Raw genomic sequence first — 24,721 nt, 5'->3', positions numbered from 1 at the left:
TCCTTTGGGTCGCCGTTCCACCGTACCTTTGTCAATTCCGTTAACAATTGACTCTGTGACATTGTTCTGTCAAACCGCTCCAAAAGCCTGCGCCGTACTGTTGCCCAGTCACTTAGGTCGATAGTTTCCTGTAGATACATCAAATAAGTTAGAGCCGGGCCCACAAGGTGGTCTATGAGTGCATCTCCCCACTCGCGCGGTTCCAATCCCATTTGGGTGTACCGGCGCTCGATGCGCTTCAGAAAGGCCTTCATAGTGCTGCCGTCTTCAGGTAGTATAAGAGTCGTTGCGCCGGATGCTCCGGCTCCCCCTATTACCGTTCTAATTACACTCATTGCAGACTGGAATTGGTTCCAGGTGACGATGGGACTGTCCCCTGGCGTGACGTTGGGCAAAGTTGTCTCCTGCGGGGGCGCCTCCTTATGCCCAAGCGACCGCTCTGCCACGGTGGGTTTCGGAGTCGCGTGGCGGTGGTGGGCGGGTGTCCCGCTCGGCAACTTGTTGACCGACATTGTTGGAGTCTCCTGTGGTGTGGGACCGATGACGCGTCCGTTGCGGAGGTGCATCCCTTACCGAGCAAAGATTTCTAGGTGCGTGGCATTAAAACAAGATAATTATACTCCCAAGTCCGGAAAGAATAAAGATTTCAATCCCGGAACAGCCCCCAAATGTAGTGCGCGGCGCCTACTGCTCCGACTACGCTGTTTCCTGTCCCTCTACAGGTCTACAATCTACACCTAGGTTAGCCCCATTTCTCGGTCTCTACTGCTTTATTCCGTCGAAATACGACAATTCAAGAAGTGTGTGTGTTCTCTGTCTTCGATTCGGTCCCTTCTCGGAGCTTACCCCCTAGACCCTAGGGGGGGAGATCGCATTGGTGCCGGCGCTATCGCCAGCCCCAGTCTCCACACGATTTCCCCACAATTCACGTTTTTCACTAGAACTCACTAACGGTTTTCTTATTTTTTCGTGTATTGGGGGGGGTCCTGTCCCCCTCCAGTGTCGCGGCTCCTTGCAGGTCACTAGCTAGCTATCATCCCTAGGACACTAGTCAGCCCCATTGTAGTGTCTCAGCACTACACAAACCACGCTCCGCTACAGCCGCAAACCGGTCCGTGTACTCCTTCGGGTTACCATTCCACCATACTTTATCCAACTCCTTTAACAATTGACTCTGCGACATTGTTTTGTCAGACCGCTCCAAAAGCCTGCGCTGTACTGTCGCCCAGTCGCTTAGGTCGATAGTTCTCCGTAGATACATCCAATACGTTAGAGCCGGGCCCACAAGGTGGTCTATAAGTGCGTTTCCTCACTCGCGCGGTTCCAATCCCATCTGGGTGTACCGGCGCTCGATGGGCAGCAGAAAGGCCTGCATAGTGCTGCCGTCTACAGGTAGTATGGGAATCGTTGCGCCGGATCCCACGGTCCCCCCTATAACAGTTCTTATCACACTCATAGCGGACTGGAATCGGTCCCACGTGACGAAGGGACTGTCCCCTGACATAACATTGGTCATACGTATCACGTGCAGGGGCGCCTCCTTATGCCCATGCGGCCGCTCTGCCACGGTGGGCTTCGGAGTCGCATGGAGATGATGGGCTGGCGTCCCGCTGGGCATTTTGTTGACTGACATTGTAGAAGTCTCCTGCGGTATGGGGCCGATAACGCGTCCGTCGCGGAGATGCATCACTTACCGAGCGAAGAATTCTAGGCGTGAGCTATTAAAACATAGTATTTCTACTCCCAAATCCGGAAAGAACAAAGATTTCAATCCCGGAACAGCCCCCAAATGTAGTGCACAGCGCCTACTTCTGCGACTACGCTGCTACCTGCCCCTCGAGAAGGGCCTATGATCGGCACCTAACGTTGACCCATTCCCTTGAAACAGTAGCTTATATATATCGAAATACAGTTATTCTTAAGTTTCTAAAATCTGTTGTCTTTCAGTTCGCCCCACTCGGGGTGCTCGCCTCCTAGGCCCTCTGGGGAGGAGGCCTGCACTGGTGCCGGCGCTATCGCCAGCCCCCGTCTCGACGCATTTTCAGGCACCGCTAGCGTATGCATGTTAATTCTCAGACAAATTGCCTTACTTTGATCCTAGTAAGAGGGTCCTGTCCTCCTCCAGTGTTGCGACCCCTTGTAGGTCGCTAGCTAGCTGTCTTCTATAGGTCACCAGCGAGCCCTATTGTAGTGCCTGTGCACTACACAGTGGCCTTTACCCTCGCTCCTCTTGACCGTTTCGCCCAATCTGCGGACCTTCAGTTCTTGTGAGGGCCAGTCTTTCCCCAAGCGCCATACTTGGGGAAAGGCTGTTCACATCGTTGCACTTGAAGCACACCGTGCTTGCCCTGCTACCAGTTGCAAGGCGACTTCCGTTGTTACCTTCGCTTGTCTAGTGTTGGTTGACGCTTGCGGGTCCATCATGAGGGCAGAGGTCTCAGTTACCCTGCCAGTTCCACCACGATTCTTCTGCTGCTCTCCATGGGCCTTGAACTGCTATAAATTTCACCCGCGATTTCCTTCAGTCCTCTACTTTGACGGTGTCCCCTTTCTTCAGGACCCTGCAAAGGTTGAGCGTTAGATAAGCTACGTAGTTCTCCACGGTCTCCACTGTAGTAATACCTTCCCCTTTCGCAAGTATCTTCGCGAAGCCAGTTGAATCTCTCTGGCGGTTTTTCTGCCACCCGTTGGCTGCAATCTGTCAAATAGGGGCCCCAAAGCCGAGACTACAGAGGCGTAGGAGCGCGTATTGCTTTTTTTTAATATAGTCGCTCAAGTCCACGCCTGTGTCTTGCCAGGCAATTTCTGTGGTAAAGTGCTGCATGTCGCAGTTCACCAGTCGATTGAGCATGAACCTGTCACCTGCCGGGGAGGTTTTTTGTTGAGGGTAGGTTTTGATGGCAGTGGTGGCCCTTGAATTTCGACGAGGGCAGTACTAGCACTGAGCAATTGCATAAAATGCATATGCCGCCCTGCAGAATAGGTGATCAGCTAGGGTTGATGCACAGGATAGTAGTTCAGCCTGCACGCGGAAAAGAGGAGAGGTCGCCCCTAAACACGAGCTTAACAGATGGTGCGATCGCCCTGACTGCAGATCTGGTGAGCCGCGTTGATCATTCTATGTATTGAGAGACCCGGCAGCATTTCAAAGAGATGATGCGCTGGTCGATGTATTGGGGCGTGGCGAAGCTCCTGAATACCCTCAGAGAGCTACTACAATAAGCAACTACAATAAGGGTGGCACGCACCCCGTATTTGTGTCTCTGATGAGCCTGGTTGTGGCCCTAGCGTGCACGCTTTTCCGAATAAGCTGCACTAAATTACTTTGGAGCTCGTCTCATGCCAAGTGTAATTGCTTATAGGAATCCGAAGAGCAGTTGCATAGACGCCAGCACCATACATTTTTGAAAGATTCTAAAAAGCGTTACTCTGAAGAGGCACGGCATAATAGGCGACATCTGTGTGGCGATTTCAAGGCAGGAAGCTGAAATCCGTACGCCTAGTTACCAGAAATTTCCTCTGAAGCTCAACGCTGTACTTCATCTTGCGTAGTTGGTTGGCCGAAACCATTAGCTACATCCCAAAACACAACAGTATTCTCTTCTGATTGTTCTAAAAGTCACCAGTATCCTTCTAACTCGATTAACGCTTGCTCCAGACCTTCGTACAATAAGCTACTGAGCTGGTGGTTGTCCGGTAGCACATGACACGAGCAACAGGCACAAAGTTACAGGTTTAAAAACTGGTAAGGCTAAACCCATAGCGAAATAGAAGTATCGTTACTGAATTTGCAGATATTGTGCTGCATGTAGTAATATTTGCAGGTTTCAGTATGGCAGGATTCCATTCTTCTCCAAGCTTGAGCGGACCGTCCTGCCCAACTGAAATTTAAGCTTTGTAAGCCTACCAAAAAATCATATTTAGATGCACCTTCAAGACAAATTGATTGTGCTCTGGAGGATGCAACCTCCGCATAACTGAGGTCAGGAAGATACCTGTAGGGGAACTGCGAGTCAGGTAGCTTCTTTGTAATTGCCTGCAGAGAAGAGCATTCGACAAATACCAAGAAAAGCTTCTGAATGCTGAGATGAATATGTGGTTAGTCACGGGAAAACAGTCATGCTAGTTTTGCAACTCTGGGGAGACAAGCTGTCCAGAGAACGATGACTGTCGTAGAGTCAAGACCCCGCAAGTCTTCCGGGGAGCAAGCGCTGATATTTCGCCATTAAAATATAGTGTTTGCTGAATAATCAATCAAAGATGAAATGGACGGGGGGTTGCTAGCTGTAAATCATAGTACCGAGCAGCTTAACAACGCAATACCAACAGTTGCTGCTGCCTTGGCAGCTCTTCCTCATGCTCCTGTCGCAGCAGCCGTAACAGTAAACCGAAGGTTTAAGATTTTATCGTGCGTACTAGAAGATATTCCCAAATAAATACAAGGAAATTAAGGCGTAACACTACCTAGGACAGGGACGACACTGGGAACGAGGGCCGACAGTCGCGGTAGCCGCAACATCTACAGCAGTTGGGGACATTTGATAAAGCACTAAGGCAAGATACTGCGAGGACAGGATAGCCACATCAGCAGCGGCAGCTGCTGGCGGTAAATTCAGCATTTACGTCTCCGTGCTCCACCAGTGAACGGCGACAGGAGAAGCAGCAAATACGGCGGCAGGTGTCGTCCACCTGGATGGGTTTGCTCCATTAAAGCACGTAGGGCTCTACCTTTCGCCTTGTGAGTAGCTGCCACCAGCGCTTCCTGCGGCACAAGCCGCGGAAGCAGCAACATCAGCAAGGATAGTATGACCGGCAGCCGAATTAACTTGCTGTAGCAAAGGGACTTTGCGCTCAAGCAAAGAAATGCTGCGTTAGCAAAGCTGCCAACAGCGGAAGCAGAGATGAAGGCATCGTCGCAGTGGACTCTAGATGCGGATTTTCTGCAACAGCCATCATTTGTCACAGAGAGACAGGAGCAGCAACAAGGAGAAAATCAGGAACTAAGTGAAGGGTGCGGGCTGCTTCAGGAGCAGAAGGAAAAGCAGCAGCAAAGCGAGCGATTGCTGCTGCCATTCCATACGGCGCAAACTGACAAGGTGGAAGTGGGGAGCTCAGTAGAGCTACAACAGCAGCGACAGGCCCTTCAAGAGCAAGAACAACGGCAGCAACATGGAGAGGGTCCTCTCTGGGAGTTATTATTTTTCAGGAGAAGCAACTGGCAGCAGCAGCAGAGCGATATTGGGCAGCAGCTGCGGCTGCTACTGAGGTGCCTTGCGGCTGCTCCTGGCTTTCTGCTGCAGCAGCTGCTGCAGCACCTGCTGCTTCTGCTGCAGCTACTACAGCTCGCAGCAGCACAGGCGGCAAAACTAAAAATTTGGATTCTTTCAGCAGCTACGGGCATAGCAACAGCTGCAGCTGCGGTGTACATACAACTGAGCTCGGAGGTTATTGCAGACTTCCGAACTGGCTTCTGCCATGATTCACTTCTGAAGGCTCATGAGTAAGAACGAGGACAGCTCGTAGCCGTGAACCTTACATTGGGAATCCAGGGCCTTGGCAACTTGTGTGTAGCTACAACTCCCTTTTCTGCATTTGGAGGGCTGCAATCAAATGCAGTAACACCTCACGAGCTAGTGATATCACGCTACTGTCGCAGCTTCTGCTGCGACTCCTGTTTTCAAGTGGATGCCTTGCAGGCGTGCCGAAGGGTTTTGCCGGCGTGGGGCCCTGGCGTTCGTGGAATTCACTCATTGGGGCTGAGGGTCTCACAGGAGACTTCGTGGACTTCTTTGGCTTCTTTCTCGTCTCAGTCGGCTCTGCTACTGCTGCTGCTGCTGCGGTAACTGCCTTCGCACCGCAAGCTGCAGGATCGGGTGAGGGGTGGGGTGTGGCGGTAAACGGAAGAGGTTTAGGATGTAGGATATGTGGGAAGCAACGGAAGAGTGCGGTCGATTGACACCTTCCGTGGCTTGCTTGGTACTTCTGTTACCCCTTTTGCTAGCAGAAATCATACCTGTTTGTAATTGTTTTGGGGACGGCCATTTGTCCTTGCTTTGCAAATCGTTAACCTTTTTTCTGTTTTCTTCTGCTTGCTCTTTCTATACATGCACTCGCGGGATTTACACCTTTCGTCGCGGCTACGTCCTCCCACATCTCTACATCTTTTCAATATTATTTTGTGCGGGATATTCACACCTTCCTTCTTCATTTACTTTTCTGCTTTTCCTTGTGTCTTCATGCCTTCGTACTGCTGTATCATTCTCTAGTGTCTTGTCACTCCTGGTTATTCAAGTGCCGTTATTGTGTCATGCTTGCGCTTAAGGCATAGCCGACGCGAAGGTATTTATGAGCGGGTTTAGAGACAGCAGCTTTCTTTCTCCTCGGGTGTTGGCGGTGAAACTTCTTACCCTATCTCTAGCAGTGGGCAGCGGCCTCTCCTTAGGCAAAGAAGGGCCCATGGTTCATATTGCCTGCTGTTTGGGATTCCTGCTCCTCAAGACCTGTCGGCGCGCTACAGTGGCGGTTCCTCGGGTGTACCGGCAGCTTAGATCTCGCGTTGCAGGCATCTGTGGTTCACTATGTTGGCGTGTATCAGCACTCCGGGCTGGCCACGTCGCGGCGTCAAATCCAACCACAGCCGCCGAAGAAGAAAATACAGAAATTATCAAACTGTGTAGTCTGCCTGCGAGTTCTACGACAGCAACAGGTTTCCCCCTTAAAAATCGGGATCCCGACGAGCCCCTCAATGCAATTCTTCTTGCAGCATGTGCAGCGGGTAAGAGCATGAACCTTTCACGGGTTTCACTGCTGTTACATTGAACCGTATTGACGCCTAGCTCCCTCCAGTTACGGTCTGAGAATATTTTCCAGAGGGTTAAATGTCTCGAGTACCAAGTTTGAGGGTTGTTCACAGGAGTTGGTTGCGCATTTTCTGCACCCATTGGGGGACTCTTGTTTGCTTTTGAAGAAATGGGGGGCGGCCTTGGAGCGGTTGGGCTCAGACCAAGTAAAGAATCATCTGGAGCCCAGAGGACGCTTTGGATTTGCTGCTGTTGTTGCGTCGCTGCTGCGATTACAATGCATGCCTTTGGAAGCCTTGATCCTATGGCTGCCACCACACTGTTTCAGTCCACGAGATACACCTTGTAAGCAGTACAACTAGCAGTAGTTTGGTGGTCAGGCTTAGATTAGCGGTATCAACACTAGGCTCTATATATGCACTGATTGAGGCTGTCAATGAAGACTAATCACTTCACTCTGACTATTCTGTGGCCTGCCGCAGCACGTACGGATTTTGGGAGCTGGTTCCCTTCGCCTGTTTGGGGGTTTTGGGGGGATTACTGGGCCCAGTGTTTGTGAGGCTCTGCATGAAATGGTTGCGCATTCACAAGGTGCTGCTGCAAAGTACATGCAGCCCAATCAAAGAGGCTGCGATTGTCGCGGCTATCTCGGCGGTCACCAACTACTCACTCCCAATGATGAAGCACACCTCAGCGGTCCTTTTGGGTAGGCAGCAGCTGAGTACCCCTAGTTCTTGATGGGGGGCATGGGAAAGTGAACTGGCACACACACGCTTCGGAGTAGGGACTCATGGCAAGCCCGCTACTTAAGGTTTGCTTTTCATTGGCTTCATACTGTAGTGCTTTTAGGGTCTGGGGCATTAAGAGGTTGTGATATGTAACTGTTTAAAATTTGGATTTGAACTTGTTTTTCAGAAAATTTATTTTCGCGGTGCAGTGCGGACGCATCTGCCGATCCCTTGGACATGTGTGTCCGAGGCACTGCAAGTAGCAGCAGCAACAGCGATGGCAGTAACGGTCAGGGTCCCGCCCTGTCTGACGCATATCGAGTGGATGGAGCCCTCGCACTAGAGCTCTGCTGCGTCTTGTTTTTCAAAACAGTGTTGACGGTGTTTTCCTTCGGCCTTATGGTGCCAGCCGGCATCTTCGTTCCAGCTCTGACGGTCAGCCGAAATTCACAGGGACTATATGCCATGCGCCTGTGGTTTGCCAGGTGAAGTTGAGGGCTTTGGAAGGCGATTGTAGGTGCAGGCAAACGTTGGGATAGATGCCATGCATTTTGAGCCAACTCCTCTCGTTGCGATTTTGTCATCATTTCGAGTCAACTCCTCTCTTGTTTCGATTTTGTCACCAGGCGTCTCCCTGTGTTTCTGCTTGTTGCGGCGTTGATCCGATTGGTTCTGTCTATTTATCTTTAATCTACCTACCTTTCGCTGCACACATTTTTTGGTCCATTGTGCTGAAATGATGGTGGCGCTTGTGGACCGCCAAAGTAGTTTACTTTCAGTGAAGATGCAATTGTGTGTATCCAGATAGGGGCGTCATACGGTCGGCTGATGGGTTTGCTGATGCTGCGTTTGCGCCCTCTCTTTCGCACGTCATCTCTTTCCGAAACTTTTGCAAGTCCTGGAGCATATGCTTTAGTCGGGGCTGTCTCCTTTTTGGGAGGAGTAACGCAAACCAACATAGCCTTGATTGTAATTCTTATAGAAGTCACCAAGACCTCAGCTGCTCTGGCTCTCCCCTTTCTGCTTTCTCTTGCCATCGCGAAACTCCTCAGTGCCAGGACACAACAAGGGGGATTTTACGCTGCCCTAATTCGATTTAAAAGGCAACCCTACTTCTTCCATGAGACTCAAGTAAGCTACAGGAACAGTGCCATTTGCATTTCTTGGCCGTTGTTCATGTATTCCTGCTACCACCAGGGCGCTCACGTTGTGAATGTTACCTCTTGCAAAAATGATACTAATACTGCTGGTACCGGATGCTAACTATAGAGACGCTTCCCACTTTTTGCGTTTGACGTATGCCTGACATGCAGGTTTGCTTTGACGGCCTGACTGCTGCTGAGGCGATGACAAGGGAACTGCAGATGCTATCAGTGGAAGAAACTCCCACACTAGCAGGGCTCAAAGCTCTGGCCGACAAGTACTGCAAAGCACACGTCTCGAGTCCTACATCGCAAGGTCGTGGGAAGCGTAACAGCCATAAGGTTACGGAATCTGAGTTTCGGTCATACCAGCAGCAACCACGTCCCCGCACTGGCTAGGGATATCATTGTTTGTAGCGGTGACTGCAGTGCCAGGCTTGCATGGTTGTGTCTGATTCACTGCAGCTGCTCCTTCCACGGACTTCCTGTGGTTTTGTCACGAAGCAACAAGCGCCTCTGCGGTTATCTGCACGCGTGGCAGCTGCGTTTGCTGCTGCAGCATCTGTTGCAGCTGAAGCACCCTCTGGTCCACGCGCATACATTGGTTTCTCTTTATGCCTTCCGTTCGATGGCATCAGCCAACGCAGGCAACGTACCCCCACACCAACAACAACGAAAGCAACAACAGGAGCAGCAGGAGAAGGCCTTGAGGTCCTGTGCCTGTCTCCTTTTCCTAAGTGAAGATGGGACTCTTCTTCAGTCCATCCCGCTACTACGTTTAGAAGCAGATGGCCATCTGCGAATTCTCGCAACAGCAGCAGCAGCAACCGCCGAGCAAGCTGCAGATGTACAGGACACGCCAACGTCAGAGGCAGCGGGAGTAGCAGCAGTGGGCAGCAGCAGCAGCAAGTATGCAGGGGTAGAAATGGAAATGCAACAGTTGGCTTGTGTCTCACACCCATCCGAATTGGTAACTACAGCAACGGAAGCAGACAAAACTATAGACTCAGTAGCAATAGCAGCGGGGCAGAGCACCGCTTCTGGTTTTCAGGTGTGCGTTGACATCTCTGTGCTGGTGGATGAGGAAGTGCTTCAGCTTCCTCCTCACACTCCCCTTCTGCAAGTCTATAGATTGTTCGGGTTACTTCATTGCGAGTGAGCCCTAGAAGCTGTTTCTTTTACTGATGATGATTGTTTTCTGCTTTTCCGCTCGTCGGTTTGTGCACAGCTCACGGGTTCTGCTGTGCTGCGCTTTATCGGCTTGTTCAGGGTTTGTTTGCTATCGCGCTGCGGTGTGTTGGAAGGGCTGATCGGCAAGAAGAGCTTTCTCACCGCAATGAGAACCCCGCAACTAGATGATTGCTGTTGACAATTAAGCTTCTACTCATAGTGACGAAATTCTTGCCTATGCGCGTGCTCTCACTTCGGATTGAAGATTTTTAGGCGAGTTAGAAGCTTTCAACGCTAAGCGAAAGGGGGAATTGCCATGAGGGTTTATGAGCGGAAGAGGCATTCGCTGACCTGCCTTTGGATGTATTCTTATTATAGGAAGTCATTTTTCGTGCAGTTCCGTTGCACGCGTAATGAGGTGCACGCTTTTAATTTATGTATGCAGAAACATGAGAAGCAGCATGCGTAAATAGCATTTTGCTGTTTATGTAAATAGTACCGCCGCTCCGTTTTTTTTTCGTGTATTTGGCCTAGCGTGGAGAGGTAGAATTAATGCGTTAACTGTGACTGTGTAGAGGCAAATGCGCTACTTTCTGGTACAGCGCCTACGTAAAGCACTTCTTCACATATTTCTAGCCTTAACTTAGAACTAAACGCAAACTGCAAGTCACAGTCCGTTGCAATAGCCGAGATAAGCGTCTAGCCGAGACAAGTGACTACATGGCCACGCACAGAATTCATAGGGCGTGGGCGTCGTCACACTCTGGACGTGGTGGCGTGAAGTGAATGTCGTTGCACACGTAGCAGAATCCCGAGAATAGACTAGGCTTAAGTTGACGCATAGTGGTCAGAAAAGAAGAAGCAACGGCTTGGACCACGCGCTTCACCGAGACCGGTGCAGGGAAATAGCCCACGCACAAATGCCGGGCATTAGTACCGAATATCCGAAAACTGTCAATTCCCCTGCATCCTGTCATATAAATAGTTCAAGGTTCTGCTTCGCCTATCGAAGCAGTACCTTGAACTATTTATATGACAGGGTGCGCCAACTGTCGAGGTCCACATAGGGAAAATGCCGGCGGAGTCCAATAGAGGTCCATTGTTCCGAGAGTCTTCGAGCAGCCCGCACTGTACGGCTTGCTGGGAGGGGTGATACTTTTTCCGAATATGTGTGCAACGAGTGAGATGCAACAGCTCAGGAAACATTTAATGCATAATCAATGCACGGTCTTCCTGAACCAAGGCAACAATAGGAGGTTTTGTTTCTTTTTCTCTAGCGAAACGTACTGAAACAGGGCCAGTAGCTTGATAGGTAGATGCCCAAGCCGTCTAGACTATCCTTCAACCCAAACTGTGCTGCCCCTTTGCGCCGTGAAGTCAGCACACTACAATAATCTAAATAACGTCAAATGCTTCGGAGGTGTGACGTTGGGCCCCTTACAATTTGGCGCAATGTGGTTTATCTATGCATTTCTCAACATCTTAAGAATACAAGGTATGTTCTGCCCTACACAGGCCATTGATGTAGAAATGACAGTTAACTTTCAATTTCCACCAGAGTACGCAGGAAACGTATATATGTAGGGTCCAAAGGAATGCACTTGCTGGGTCTACAGCGGGACAAATGACAGCGTGCGCACTGTGCGTGACTTCTACCCTCAACCTAAATCCACATCAACCTGTTGGTAACTGAGCATCAACGGGAACAGTGCTCTCCAGGGCTCTCTCGCTAATCCATGACATGCCAGCGGACGCCGGTAGGAGGTTGATCCACGATCTGAGAGCCACGTGCAAGCAGGCGAGACCCCATGCTCCGAAAGATACAGGCATAACTCACGTACACGCCCAACTCAACAGATTCCACAGCGGACGTTCGAGCTTTTTCTGCTGAAGCAAGCCCGAAAGATATGCTACCTATCTGCATTCTCCTGGGTGCACTTCACTCCTCCGAGTCCCAAATTCTAAGCACTCCGCTGAGGTAGCTGAGCAGAAACCGACAAATTTTTTGTGAAACTGATAATTACGATATTTTCCACAGTGTCAGCAGGTCGACAGAACTAGCGGAACCTGCAACCGTTCAGGACTGAACCAACAAGTTGAGCTAAGCGGTCCACTCAAGGAGGCGATGAGCATGCATTGGGTGGGCTTCAACCGCATTCTGTTCGGCATGCGCTCACTTTTTCTACTGGCGTGCAGTCGGAGGGTTCTCCTTGAAACAATTCGCGGCAAGTAACTCCCAATTCTCCCTCGTGTACTCTTGGCCAACATGGCAGGAGCTGCTGGGAATAGGACTGTTAGCTTAACAATAGCACATAGTGAATAACACTATGGATTGCCATATCGTGCTGCTTCTACTGGAGTAAAGATGGAAATGCGCAATTTCATTGTGTCCTGCGCTTTACGCGTCGCCTAAGCAGCTCCTTAAAAATCTGTTGGCCAAGTAACGCACTGCTTTGGTGCATTTTCCAGCTTTCAGTTAAGCAAAGAATCACTACTGAAAGCATCGCTCTTGGGCTACTGCAAAGGCTCTGTCGCCATGCTGCTCCCTACAGTAAAACCGCCATTTCTGCTGCTGCTTCTGCTGCACTCCATCAGATACACATGGCAGCAACAAAAATACGTATTCTTCCGCAAACGGCGGCCATGGGAGAACACAATCCCTAGGAGGAACACCGGATCGTGATGATGCATCTAGAGAAGTCTCCGCAGTGCCACTGGAACGGTGAAGGACTCGCTGCAGTGCACGTTTCTCACTGCAGGACAGTACTGGGACTAGTATGTCGCATTCTGCTTCCAGCACCTTTCCTCCCTTCTGGCTGTCTTCGTCTGCTTCTTTTGTACAGGTGTTCCCCTCTGTTTCTGCAGCGTTTCTCTGTTGCTGCAAACGGTGTAGCAGCAACTGCAATGCCCGATTTACCACTGCTAGAGCGGCAGGATCTGTACCAAGCACTCTGCAAAGCCCCGCGCCAGCAGAAAGCATGCACTCACACCGCATGCAAGCAGCAAGAAGCGCAAGGGGTGGCACCCACGCCACGTCACTGGAACGAGCAGCAGCTGTTGTTACTGCATGCGCAACTGCATGCCGCTGGAGTTCGTCTGCCGCAGCCTGCATAGCAGGAATGTGGCAAGGGAAAAATCGCCCCTTACAGCGGTCATTGCTGTAGGTGCCCGAATGCCCAGAACACGCCGCAACCACCCCTGGAGTGAATCTACAGCGTTTGCTTTCGTGAGATCTGCTGCTGACTAAAACGCACGCGCAAGCAAGTCGGCATCGTTCAGCTAACGAAGCCACAAGTATCCGCAGAATCTGACCCAAAAAATCCGGGGCCGTGAGGGACTCCAGGCCATGCAGTGCCACTTCCCCTTCGACCTGTGGCAAGTACAAAGTCACAGCACGAAATCATCTAGAGAATAGCAGTGATGTTAGGCACTGAGACGGACGGCAAACAGTTGAGTGTTGTCAAAGGGAATTTGAACAGGTTTCTTTGCTTGTAATGCCGACTGTCAGCCACGAACGCCCACCAGGCAATTAAAAAACCGCTGCCGTTTATCCCCATTAGGAAAAGGCTGCTCTTCCTCAGCATGTTCATCTCTTGCGTCTTCTGTAGAACTCGATGTAGCAGTGCCTGCAGCAGTGATTGCAGCGTTAGTAGCAGCCCTAGCTGCCTGATGCACCGCATCCGCCATGTTTGCCACAGAACTTGCTGCTGCTGCGGCAGCCGAACGTGCTGCTTCCCTTTGCAGTAGCAGCTGTTGTCGCTGCTTTAACAACTGCTCAACACTGCATGGGAGACCGGCGAAACAGTGCTGCCACCATATTGTGCCGCACTCAGGTCGGAACGTTTCTTTGTTTGATAACTTCAATAATGACTCGCAGTGCTTCTTAAAAATGTCCCGCACAACTGCAACTGTATTTCTCCGCTCTCTATAAAGAGCTGTATGCATGTCGAGGGTGCTCTGTAGACCAGGAAACATACAAACAAGGCAAGCGTTGTATATTATCTAGATCATTCACTGTATGACCGTGCACCAACTACTCATTGATACACCAGAACTACCCGATGTGCATTTCGTCCTTATGCAGCAAAGCTTGCCTCTGTGATGGGGGGAAGAATTGGAATGATGGGCTCGTGGAGGTCGGCCAGACCTGGAGGTGGAGGCAGCACAAAACGGAGGGATTCAAACGGCTGCTGCTGCTGCTCTTCGGGCTTATCCTGCAACAGCCACTGTAAGCGCTGCTGCTGCACCGCACAATTCAGCTGCTGCGTTAGCTGTTGTAACGAACAGCAGCAGAAGTCCGGTAGTGCTGCTGGGCCGTCAGGGCAGCAAGAAATGCCACCTCCTGCTGCTAAAGCGCTCCTTGGTTGGCTCTCATTTACAATATCTGCTGGAGATGCTGCGCAGGCTGTCGCCACTGCAGCAGTTATGCCGGAAACCACACGTGGCAACAGCAGTCCCCTGTCCCACATCCAGCGAAGTTGCATTACAACTTTCCGCCAGAACTCCTGCAGCAGGTCAAGCCTCTGTTGCTCCCCTGCGCAAAGCGCCAGCTCAGCGAAAAAACTACTGCTGCTGCTACTGCCCCAGAGGAGGCCGAATGCCAAGTCGAGCCCACAGCAACTGCAGGCACTGCTGCAGCAACTGCATTGAAGGCATTTGTTGCTTCCAGTCAAAAGCAGTCGTTTGGCCTGCTGTTCATGTATTAGCAGCTGCTGCTGTCGCGTCATAGGTCTGAACAGCTGTTGCAATTTTGCCTCAATAGCCGCTGCTCTTGTTTCTTCTGTAGTGCTATCATCGCTCGAGTCATTGTTGCCGCTGCATACGCTGCTGTCGTTGGGGCTGGCATTGCTTCTGCTGCGCTTGCTTGCAGCTTTATCCCCAACAGAGCGCATGCTGAAGCGCTGCCTGTGCCGGCTCCTACTGCGCTCAACATCTTGAATGATATCTGGGCCCAGTGATACAAAGGGGTCCTGATTGATAGCCTTGTTATTGCTGCTGTTGTTGCTACAGGCGATTAGCAGAACGCTCAGCTGGTGAATTCGACTCGTGATGCCGCAGCGCTGCCGCCATTCGTCACTTTGCAGGAAGCATAGGGAATACAGCTGCTGCTCCGTCGTTGCTTTTTGGTTGTGACATTCCAGAAAGTTCTCATATGCTCCAAATACTGACTGATGCAGGGTCAGCCTCAACCGGCAGTCAAATGCGGCAGCAAGCGGCCTAGTTCTGCGGCTGCTGCACCAGTCCCGTAGGGGCCGGAATGGAGAACACCAGATTACGTGGAGATCCTGTAGGGGAGACACCTGCAATAGAAGCAGCTGCAGCAGGGTGTCTGCTGAGGACGCAACACTGCTGCCCGAGCCAGCTATCGGAGCTGCAGCGCCTGCAGCGACTTCATGCCATCCGCTTATAATGCTTCTATTGATCCTGGCACAGTCGCTGCTGCCGTCATTGCCTTTACCGCAAGTGCTTTGTGACTGTTCCAACCACCAGTCTTCGGAGCCGAATTCAAGAGCTGCTGTTCTGTGCGTGTCTTCGTGATCGGAAGGCCACCTATGATGCCAAGGGCTAGGGAGAAAGTACGTGTACTGTGTTGCGACCGCCAATCGCTGTAGCAAGGATAATACGTAGTGCTTCTCTTGATTTTGCATATTCGAACTCATATTAGCGCCCAGTAGAGGCAGAAGCAAATGAAGGAATTCTGCAGAAGGCAAATACCGGAAGAAGAAGCTGGAGTTTTGGCTGGGTACGGACAGTCGCAAGATTGCAGTTGCCTCCGAAGTAAGCTTACTTGTCGCGTCGCAAAAGGCAAATGCAGAATTGAGAAGACGAGACTCATACTCCCTGATGAAAAGTGGTCCTGTTTTGGTGGGGTCGCTGGACGCTTCTTCTTCACTCTGTTCTGAATTGCCTGCCGTGGCAACGGGTAACGCTGCTGTTGAAATCACTGCGTGAGTTGGGTTTCTGTTCCTCTGGAACTGCAAAACCTGAGAGCCGATGCAATCCTCGTGTTGCGGTGAGTAAAGGAAGAACATGGGCAGTCGTTTTAGAGTCTGATACAGCTGGATTTGATCCACTTGATCTTCTGTGCAGTCCTGTGGGCAGTACTGCGCTGTGCGTGACGCCAGTCCAAGGGCTGCAAGGGTGGCCTTCGCTGTGTGCTTTGGAACGCGCAGTGAGTCAGTAGAGGCTCCTGTTGCTACTGCTGTACCATGCTTCTCCTCCGTTGCTGTGCTAACAGATTGACGGATAGCTTCGACCAGTAAGAACTCCGAAACTGAAGCAAACAGGCAGTACACACAAAAGAGACAAGGAATCCTGTGCCGTGAATGTGGCATCTGACTAGGCTTCTGATTTGCATGCAAGTCACTCACCACCAAAGTTGCGCTGCACAAATGATGCGCGGCTGGGGAACAGTTGTTCCCATCGAAGAATGCACGCGGCGCAAGTGCCGCAGCGCAGCTCTTCATCGCCGCTGCTGTTGTATAATTTGCTGACTAGTGCGGACCTCGAGATGCCGTGGTCCTCTGCAAACCGCTGTTCCTCTGGAGTTGAGTGTCGAGCAGCATCGCTGCTGTTCTTGTCAATGCAAGTGCAGCAGAGATCCGGCAAAGGCGCAGCGCACGTATATGTGACTCTCAACAATTGTCTCTGTTCTGTTTGGGAGAGATCTAGAGCATGCTTAGGATGCTGTGCAGTGCAAAGGACAGTCTGAAGCACTAGAGGGGCAAACTGCTGCAGAGATATCGCACAGCGTCGCTGTTCTTGCTGTTGTTTCGGTGACAAGCACCGGCAGGAAAACTGCAGAGGCGGTACTGCGCAGGCGTGCCAGCTGCCATGGCTCTCTTCAGATATGTGGGTGCCTGCGCCAGTATGTGAAACACCACATTCTGGCACCGTTTGTCGTGCATTTGCAACTGCGATTTGACGTAGGTAACGTCGGCGAGCAGCAACAACAGGGAAACGACCAATAGTCACGAAGAGCTCGTGCTGCAACATCTCCCATGGAGAGGCGCGGGAGAAGTCCTCGAATACCAATTCGCGAAGCAACGTATCACTCAGAAAGATATCACTGATGCCATTTGTGCTTTTCCTGCTTCGGCTGCTTCTGCGGCTACTGTTGTTGATGTTAATCTCATCGTCTCTGTCTGTGTCACCGCAGGAACCATGTTTCTTGCTGCTCTTGCTGATGGTACGTGGCATTCCCCCAATATTCTCTATCACTCTGGCACTAGCTGTAGTGGCATCCGCAGCCCTGGCATGGTTCTGTGAGCTGGAGTTGCCACTCCGCGTATGGCTACAGGCAGTAGCGCTGACATCGCCGCTGGTGCCTTCCACGCTGCCATTGTGTCCACCCCATGTATTGTGGCGCTTCTTCCTCCCCATCGTCTGCAAGCTCAATGCACATGTCGACGGTACTCGCAGTTTTCCCGCTGGAACTGCAGCCGTTCCTGTTCACTGCTGTGGTGGGACAGCTACAGACGCTGAAAGGGATGCAGCGTCTTCATACGTATTATACGCCCCATGGAAAAGCAATCCTTCAGAACGAGATAGCCGCACAGTCTTGCACGCAGCGTCTAGGAACAGTTCCACAAATGCAAGATGGTGGCCACAAAAGTGAGTGCCCCCCAGTGCTTTGTTTGCGCATCCAAGTCGGTGAGATAGCGTTAAAAGCTCAAACACCGTGCTTCACGGCCCCAGAGTGGACCAGACTTAACCAAAAGTTCATAATCTACACAGTTTCCGTACCTACAGAGTCTTCGTGATCAGGGGCCCTGAGGGGCCGGGCTGCCTATTGCAACAGCAACCTCCATTTCAAGGCGCTCATGCGGCCCAGCCTCATTGCATTTGCTGAGACCTCACCATAGCATATACCAACTCTGTTTCAGAGTGTGTGTATTTGTCCCTTTTTGTCTGCCATGCTCTCTTCTTCACTGGGAGGTGCATGTTCCATTCCACTGCGCATGTGGTCAAGGACAGCTGCGAAGCTGAGACCGGCCACGTTTTACAGATGAGTTTATCCAGAAGATAATTGGCCGCAACGCTGGTATGCTTCTTCCAGCAAAGGCATGTGAAACGTGCATGCCGTCAGAGAAACACCTGAAGCTCCGGAAGACTTCATATCATTTTTTGTATGCTGGAGGGCACACACCTTTGGTGAGCTCGTACCCACAGGCCGCTAAGGTTAGTTCCTCAAGATCCACACACACCGCAAAGTAACAGTCTTGGCAAGGGCCTACGGTGAGCCCTGTGCTAGTTGCGCCAGTCAATGTATGGGCGAAGGGTTGCTGTCGAAAGGCGACTGGAAACCTCTGTTTTATTCTGACAAATATGTGCTCCTCTGTAAGTGCATTCCTTGTGTAAATTTTCGTGCTGTCGCTTGCTTTGTTCGAACCATATGCAAACTATCTAGGGAGGCTCAGCTGGACGTGCGGCGGTCTGTTCATGAAAGTCGTAAGGTCTTATTTTAAGCAGTCTAGTGGCACAACATGGTGAAACGGCAATACCGTAAATAATAACTTCGGTTATTCTGTGTCATCCAACGCAGAAGATTCTTCGTACGAGTAACTAGAGATTCCGAAGTCTGTACTCCGTAGCATCGAAAGGGTGCGGTATGTGGGTGCCAAATAAGATACCTCACTGCATCTAAGAGACAGGCAACTTCCTTGACTCAATTGAGTCCGTAAACAGAGCTAATACTCTACGGGAGTTGGTCACAGCCAGTGCTTCTCTGGGGGGAAGTAAGGTAGCATGCTCCAGCGCAGGCAAGAAAATTGTCCCATCTCTCTGTCACTTAAGAACTAATAGACACATTGGCATTGGCAGATGAACAGCCCTAATAGCAACATGGTGTTGCAGGCGTAAGTGTGCGTGGAACGAGGCTGCTCCAAGCATTACTCCTGCCGCCATGTAGCATTCCCCTAGACGTGAATGGACCAAGTGGCAGTCGCATCTCCACGCATGAGGCATTTCTGACTGAGCAGCGCCGACACCCGGCAAGCAGTCCTACAATCATGACAGCAATTCCAGCTCATACAGTTCACCTTCCCCGTCAGCAACTCTTGTTTCTTCCCAATTTCAATGCTGAGGACTCTCCGGAATCGCTACACTGCTGCAGCTCAACAAGGCGATGCCACCTAGTTCGATTCCCGAAATCTCCAGCATCACTACCTCTTCAAATTCTTATATATGCTTTTCTGTATTCACGTCCTTTGGCGCATTCATGTGCCGTACTGTCCTGAATTCCTTATGCGTGTGCCCTACATCCAGGAGTGCCCCGCAATCTCCAGCAATAGGGAGGCAGCATAATGCCTCTTTTTTCCTGATTTACTATTACTAGTTGCAGGGCACGCGCTCTTATACTCCAGGATGTGCTGGGGATTTTGCACAGTTTTGAGTATTGTAACGGAAGCACAGAGCCAGAAGCTTGCATATCCTTTTATGTCACTCCTTTATACAGGCTCCGTCTTGTAATCTCGTTTAGCGCATCACAATAGACTCCCTTGTCTCCTGTTCTGGGGTGACTCTCTCCTAATTCTCGTCAATATGCTTATTAAGATGGCACGGCTCGCCCACAAAGAAAATCGGGTTAGTGACAGAGACAGGCAAGTTTCTTGGTGCCAGCGTTACACGCAGCCACAGCTCACCCGAAATGCAGCTGTTTCCCAAGAGAAATTCATGAAGTACGTGAGAATACAAGCCGGACCTCTGTATCCATTATCAGATGAACTGCGCTGTATCGTCTGAATATCGGAGCCAAATGCGACACGGTGACAGCTTAAGCCTTGCTCTCGATCAAGTGTTCCAGTTGGACGCGGTGGAGTGGGAGCGTTTATCCCAGCACGCAATAATACGTATGCATCGTGATAAACAGCTTTTCCCACCAAGTTTGCGCTGTCTGAAGTGGTTCTTTATCAGAATCCAGTGACAGCAGCCGATCCTGACATTGCTGGCGGTTTCATCCGCATTCTTTCACCCCTCCACAGCAAATGCTGTTCCAAGAGCTCTGCATTCAACGGCAGAGTTACTTGCAAAGTGGTTGAGAAGGCACATGCTACCTCCAAAATGCGCAATATTGAGTACGTGGTAGGGAGAAAGGCATGTTTCAGTAAAAAATATGTGATAGCACTCACTGGCCGCTCTAGATTTGAAAACCTGGTTACTCTGTTTATTCAAGGTCACGTCTCGCGTCGGCAAGTTGCATACCGACTCGCGCCACCTCCGTTTTGCTCATACCACGATACATTCCAGTTGACTAAGCTATTTTTGCACCGCCAAGACGTCCCGTCATTGGCGTCGAACCGAGCCACTGTTCACTGGCTTCCTGCACTCGATGTGGAAGGCAACTCACTAACCACACCAAGGTCAGCAGCAACATGGGCGTGAGTGTATTCTTGCGACGTAGAGGGCCGCACTTGAACACCAGGCCACGTGGGAATCAGCCCTTCATCACTGTGACTGAATCTGCAGTACGGCTACACAGACGCAAGCAAAGTTCACGCACACCATGCACCTAGTGCGCTCCCATCCCCAGCTTGCACGTTCGTTTACACTACTTGATTTTAAGTTTGCGTGTATCCCTAAACTCCTTGACTTTTCTCCCTCCTCCTTGTATTGTACTCTGAATACAAACGCTAGAAATTCGCTTCCAAATCACAGCTCCAGATTCCGACTACAAAATGTTTGGCTACTTGCCCGAGGATTGCCAAGCGAAGGATAGAGTGTGACTTTGCATCAGCACCCTCACTTGCCTACACATTCAGCGTGTAAGCATCGGTATGACCCAACCGATACGATAAGCAGATTGCCACATGTGCATGCACTCCGGTGTAAGTCACAGACACGGAAGTCATATACAGAAAATAAACCAACAAGAGATAAATCTACACAGGAAAGCGAATTCAGTGCAGTATTATAATGCGCGATAGATGTATTTTAATATTACCGCAGATTATGTAAATACGCGTACATACAAAATGGGAATTAACTCAGTCTAAAATACAACGCAAGAATAGATAAATTAAACGCAAGTGACTAAAGACTAGTCGGCTAGTAGCTCTGTAAAATACGAAATATTGTAGAAAATCGTCCCGTACATGAGAAAGTGTTTTACGTCTAAAGGCAGCTGTTTCAGTGCTTGCGAAGCCGTAGCATGAGCTAGCAGCAGCAAACGTTACAGCAGCAGATACAGCAGCAACAAACAAGGTGAGACACGCGACCTAAACCAGCAGTGACAGTAACAGCAGGGGTACCTATTTCCCATGCTACAGCGGATGCTATGCAATACGTAGCAGCTGCTGAAACAAGAACAGCAACAAAACCATTAGCAATCTAGTTCGAGTGTCCAAAAAGGAATCAACGTCGATAGCATCCCCAACAGCAGAAATCGCAGCGCATCCAGCTGCAACAGCAAAAGAAGATGCGGAAACAGCCGCAGCAGCATTAGGTGCTGCAGCCGCGATACCAGCAAACACAACTGCACACAGAACAGCAAACGCAGACGCAGCATCGACTGCAGCGCTGCAGCGCCAGAAGTACAAGCGGCAGCAGCGACGGCAACCTGCCGCTGCTGGAGCGCCAATAAGAACTGCAGCAGCGGGCCATAGCTAGCTCTCCATCTTGGGCTATCTCCCTATTCCCGTAAGGGGAAACCGGCCGCAAGGCCAAGGATTACAAATGTAGCGAAGTTCTGTAGGGAACAACAGTTAGTTTCCCCACATAAATCATACGAAACAGGAATACTTAAGAAAGAGGAGGGGTCAGAAGTGTGACAAATGCGAGCAGAAGTTCGAGACTAGTCAGCTTGGAAGTGAGGGGAGGGGAGACGTTATAATGCCACGCTCTACAACGAAGCACGAAAATGCTTTGACGTGACTAAATGAAACTGAATAAGGCCGAGTTATGAATCGACAGTAGCATCTGTAAAAGGCAGAGCATCCTGTGCTTGCATGTTTCCCGAGGGCAGGGAAGAAATGCCAGCAATCGCCAAGTGTCATGTGATCGTCGTGATTGAAAGGCACCTAAGTAATAAGTCCAGAGATTTTCAAAGCTCATATTTACCGCATGCCCTGAATACATATTTTTTAAGGAAGGTGATTCAAAGCGAAAGGCACGCTGGCAGTTGTGGAGCTCAACTCTGGTGTCTTCACCACCTTGTTGCACTGCAGTGATGTAGTGCTCGCGGAGAACGGGAGCCCTTCAGAAGCCAACAGACATGCATATAAAAAGGCGCGCCTTCAATTGCTGTAGTAAGTGATGACGTGCGCACAGCATGAGGTTGTAACGTTGATGGCTGTGACGCTGCGCCAGGGAAAGGGGCGTGTGAAGCAACTGTGGAACGAGGTCTTTTGGGATCTACTTCGTAAGAAAAGCAAGGCTTGGTTGTGCGAGGGCAGTGCCGAAAATGCACGCAGCGCGTGCCTGTGGTTGCCCTGTAGCGTGTCTGCGTCATTGGACTGCTGTAAGCCTGTTGCCAGCGACAGATCGCGAGCGCTAGCGAAACTAATGCGCCTTCATGAGCTACTGAAGCTTCAGGACGGACACTGGGAGCAGACAATGTAGGGTTACGAGGGGATGGACACAGTACATCAGCCTCCTGACTGTATGTAGTTTGCAAGTATGTCCTGTGTTTTCTTGGAGTTCTGGCGAACAAGCAGGGCGCCCACGTAAAGGCTTCGACGCGGTGAGCTGCTGCAAGTGAGTGAGTGCCAGGTAATTCGTAAACGGCCTAAGGCTAGCGCTACGTAACAAGTGAAACCACTTCTCCAAGGCTGCTCCTAAGGCGAAGATTTCCTTGTCGTATATCGTAGTTTTATTTGGTTCATGACCTGGCTGAGAAGGCCCATTGATTTTCGTGCTTGTTCGAAATCCGCCCTCTTTTCGTAGCCCAATGCTCTGGTATACCGTCGAAGAACTTCTTTTCGTTGCGAACTAGCAGGGTTGTATGACTCGCTAAACGCAACCGAAGACATCATAGCAGCGTGTGTAGGATGTTCTGTTCAGCGGAAAAGGGCTGCCTTAGCGTATGAGATCAGCACGTGGGCGGGAAACCCCCTCAGAATCAGGGTCCATAAACATGCCGCAGCAGCTACGAGTACCCAGGAATTGCAGCACACCTGTCTTATTAGTCAGCACCTCTGGCCACACCCGAATGGCGTGCTGCTTTTCAGTTACAGGCTTGGTACCTTCAAAGCTGATGGCGTAAACAAGAAGTGAAATCCTGTTTAGCGGGCTTGCATCTGCGGAGCGTGGGACAGATTGCATGATCGAATGAATTGCTGCACGACTTTAACACGTGTGAGGAGATCAACATGTATCAGTACGTTTTCAAGATATACAGTGACAGCGTGGCCTCGCACAGGTTGGAAGAAAGTGGTGATGTCTGCTTGAAAGGGCGCCGGGACGCCTTTAAAATCAAAGGGCATTACGTTGCACCGGAATGGTGTCAGGACTGAGAAGAGTGCAATCTGCCACTTGTCCTTCTTGCGCCATGAGAATCTGTTAAGATCTAGCACTGAAAGAAATTTTGTCCCCACAAGCATCGCTAGAATATATGGGAAACACGAAATCAGCAAAAGGAGCGAAGACGTTCACTGCTTGACAGTTGATCAGTATTTGTATTTTCCTCAGAGCCGTCATAGTACTTGTCACACGTAGGGAAATACGTCAGGTTTATTCATCCATTAGCTTACAGCTTCGCTGTTTCTTACTTGTCAAGTGGGAGTTGACCTGGTGGTATTTTGTTTATGGCGGCCTCTCTCAGCTCCACAGGTGAACTGTATGGCAGCACTGCTTGATGTATTTTGAGCAACTCCAGTATCTGCAGAATCACCTAATGCTCGTCGCCTGACTGTACCCACTCTTCAAACTGCGAAGTCGGATGTGGGCCGCGTTGACTCATCATTACCAACGTCGCGTTCTCGCCGGGTCACAAGAGGGATGTGGTACTGGCAGTGTTGAGATTCGACTGTAGTGCTCCGCTTACGCTCCCTCCCTTCTCCTCATTGAAGGGTGCTCGTGCTGCAGGCGGTGGGAGGTGACGGACCCATACCTGTATGCCTCGGAAGAACCAGTGTTGTTTCGAACCTTAAGACGTCTTAGTTGGCGGCGGCGCCAAGCGCGGAGCAAAGCCGGGCAGCCTGTAAGGTGGTGAGCTGGCTCCCATGTGGCTTGATCATCAGGGGTCACACGCCACTTCACTAGGTACTGGGCTGCATCTCCCGAGCCGCGTTGGTCCATAATATAGTCGACTTCGTATTCCTCTGTGGGATTGCCTGCTGCATCGTGGATAGGAGGCCAGGCGGCGTCGGCTGCCGGGGGAACCAAAGCGGGAGGGTGGGGGCGGTGGGGAACTAGCTGCGAAACGTAGAAAACGTTATGGCATTCATAAGTGGGAGGCAGAGCGAGACGGTAAACGACAGTTCCTATGTGTTCTATGGCTTCAAAGGCTCCGCAGTAACGGGGCTCAAACTTGGGGCAGCTGTTGAAAGGCGGTAGGTGCTTGCTGCTGAGCCAGATCTTGTCTCCCACTGCATACTCCACTGCTCGACGCTTTGTGTCTGCGTAGTACTTCTGCTGCCATTTTGCTTTCAGGATGTGACTCTGTGCTCTGTCGCAGAGCTGCCGGAAAAGCTTAGTCATCGGAGGAGTGAGCGTAGGAGGTAACGCGCCTAGGATATCAAGGTCCGCAGCAGTAAACGGGTTCTCGCCAATGATGACCTCGAAAGGAAAGAGCTCAGTGGATGAATGACTTGTGTTGTAGGCAAGTTCCAAGGCCGGAAGCAAACGCTCTCACTCGCGTTCGTCAGATTTGATATAGGTGCGAAGCATCTGCTCCAGTGTGCGGTAAACCCGTTCAGTTTGGCCGTCGCTTTGGGGATGGTAG

At 50.8% G+C, this 24,721-nt stretch overlaps 3 protein-coding genes across 3 annotated transcripts, besides 2 other annotated features; 1 reads left to right on the top strand and 2 right to left on the bottom strand.

Moving 5' to 3' along the window:
* Positions 1-657: part of a repeat region that runs on past the window's edge.
* Positions 658-4,901: 4,244 nt separating this feature from the next.
* ETH_00029380 (voltage gated chloride channel domain-containing protein, putative) lies at positions 4,902-10,039 on the top strand (the record flags this gene model as incomplete). The annotated part of the gene is made up of 10 exons (XM_013374313.1): positions 4,902-5,500; positions 5,683-5,873; positions 6,323-6,775; positions 6,914-7,145; positions 7,283-7,506; positions 7,716-7,963; positions 8,333-8,659; positions 8,842-8,948; positions 9,136-9,825; positions 9,940-10,039. The coding sequence occupies 10 exons, from the start codon at positions 4,902-4,904 to the stop codon at positions 10,037-10,039; spliced, it is 3,171 nt and encodes a 1,056-aa protein (XP_013229767.1).
* Positions 10,040-12,331: 2,292 nt separating this feature from the next.
* ETH_00029375 (uncharacterized protein) lies at positions 12,332-13,785 on the bottom strand (the record flags this gene model as incomplete). The annotated part of the gene is made up of 2 exons (XM_013374312.1): positions 12,332-13,210; positions 13,363-13,785. The coding sequence occupies 2 exons, from the start codon at positions 13,783-13,785 to the stop codon at positions 12,332-12,334; spliced, it is 1,302 nt and encodes a 433-aa protein (XP_013229766.1).
* A 131-nt stretch (positions 13,786-13,916) lies between these two features.
* ETH_00029370 (uncharacterized protein) lies at positions 13,917-17,223 on the bottom strand (the record flags this gene model as incomplete). Its single annotated transcript, XM_013374311.1, has 2 exons — positions 13,917-16,114; positions 16,212-17,223. 2 exons carry the CDS (start codon positions 17,221-17,223, stop codon positions 13,917-13,919), a joined length of 3,210 nt encoding a protein of 1,069 aa, XP_013229765.1.
* A 6,597-nt stretch (positions 17,224-23,820) lies between these two features.
* Positions 23,821-24,721: part of a repeat region that runs on past the window's edge.

The sequence above is a fragment of the Eimeria tenella genome, genomic scaffold, assembly GCF_000499545.2.
Source record: "Eimeria tenella Houghton genomic scaffold, Eth_scaff2, whole genome shotgun sequence".
In the NCBI taxonomy this organism is placed as follows: Eukaryota; Apicomplexa; class Conoidasida; order Eucoccidiorida; family Eimeriidae; genus Eimeria; species Eimeria tenella.
Note: the sequence above shows the minus strand (reverse complement) of the source record. Positions and strands in the feature narration are given on the sequence as shown.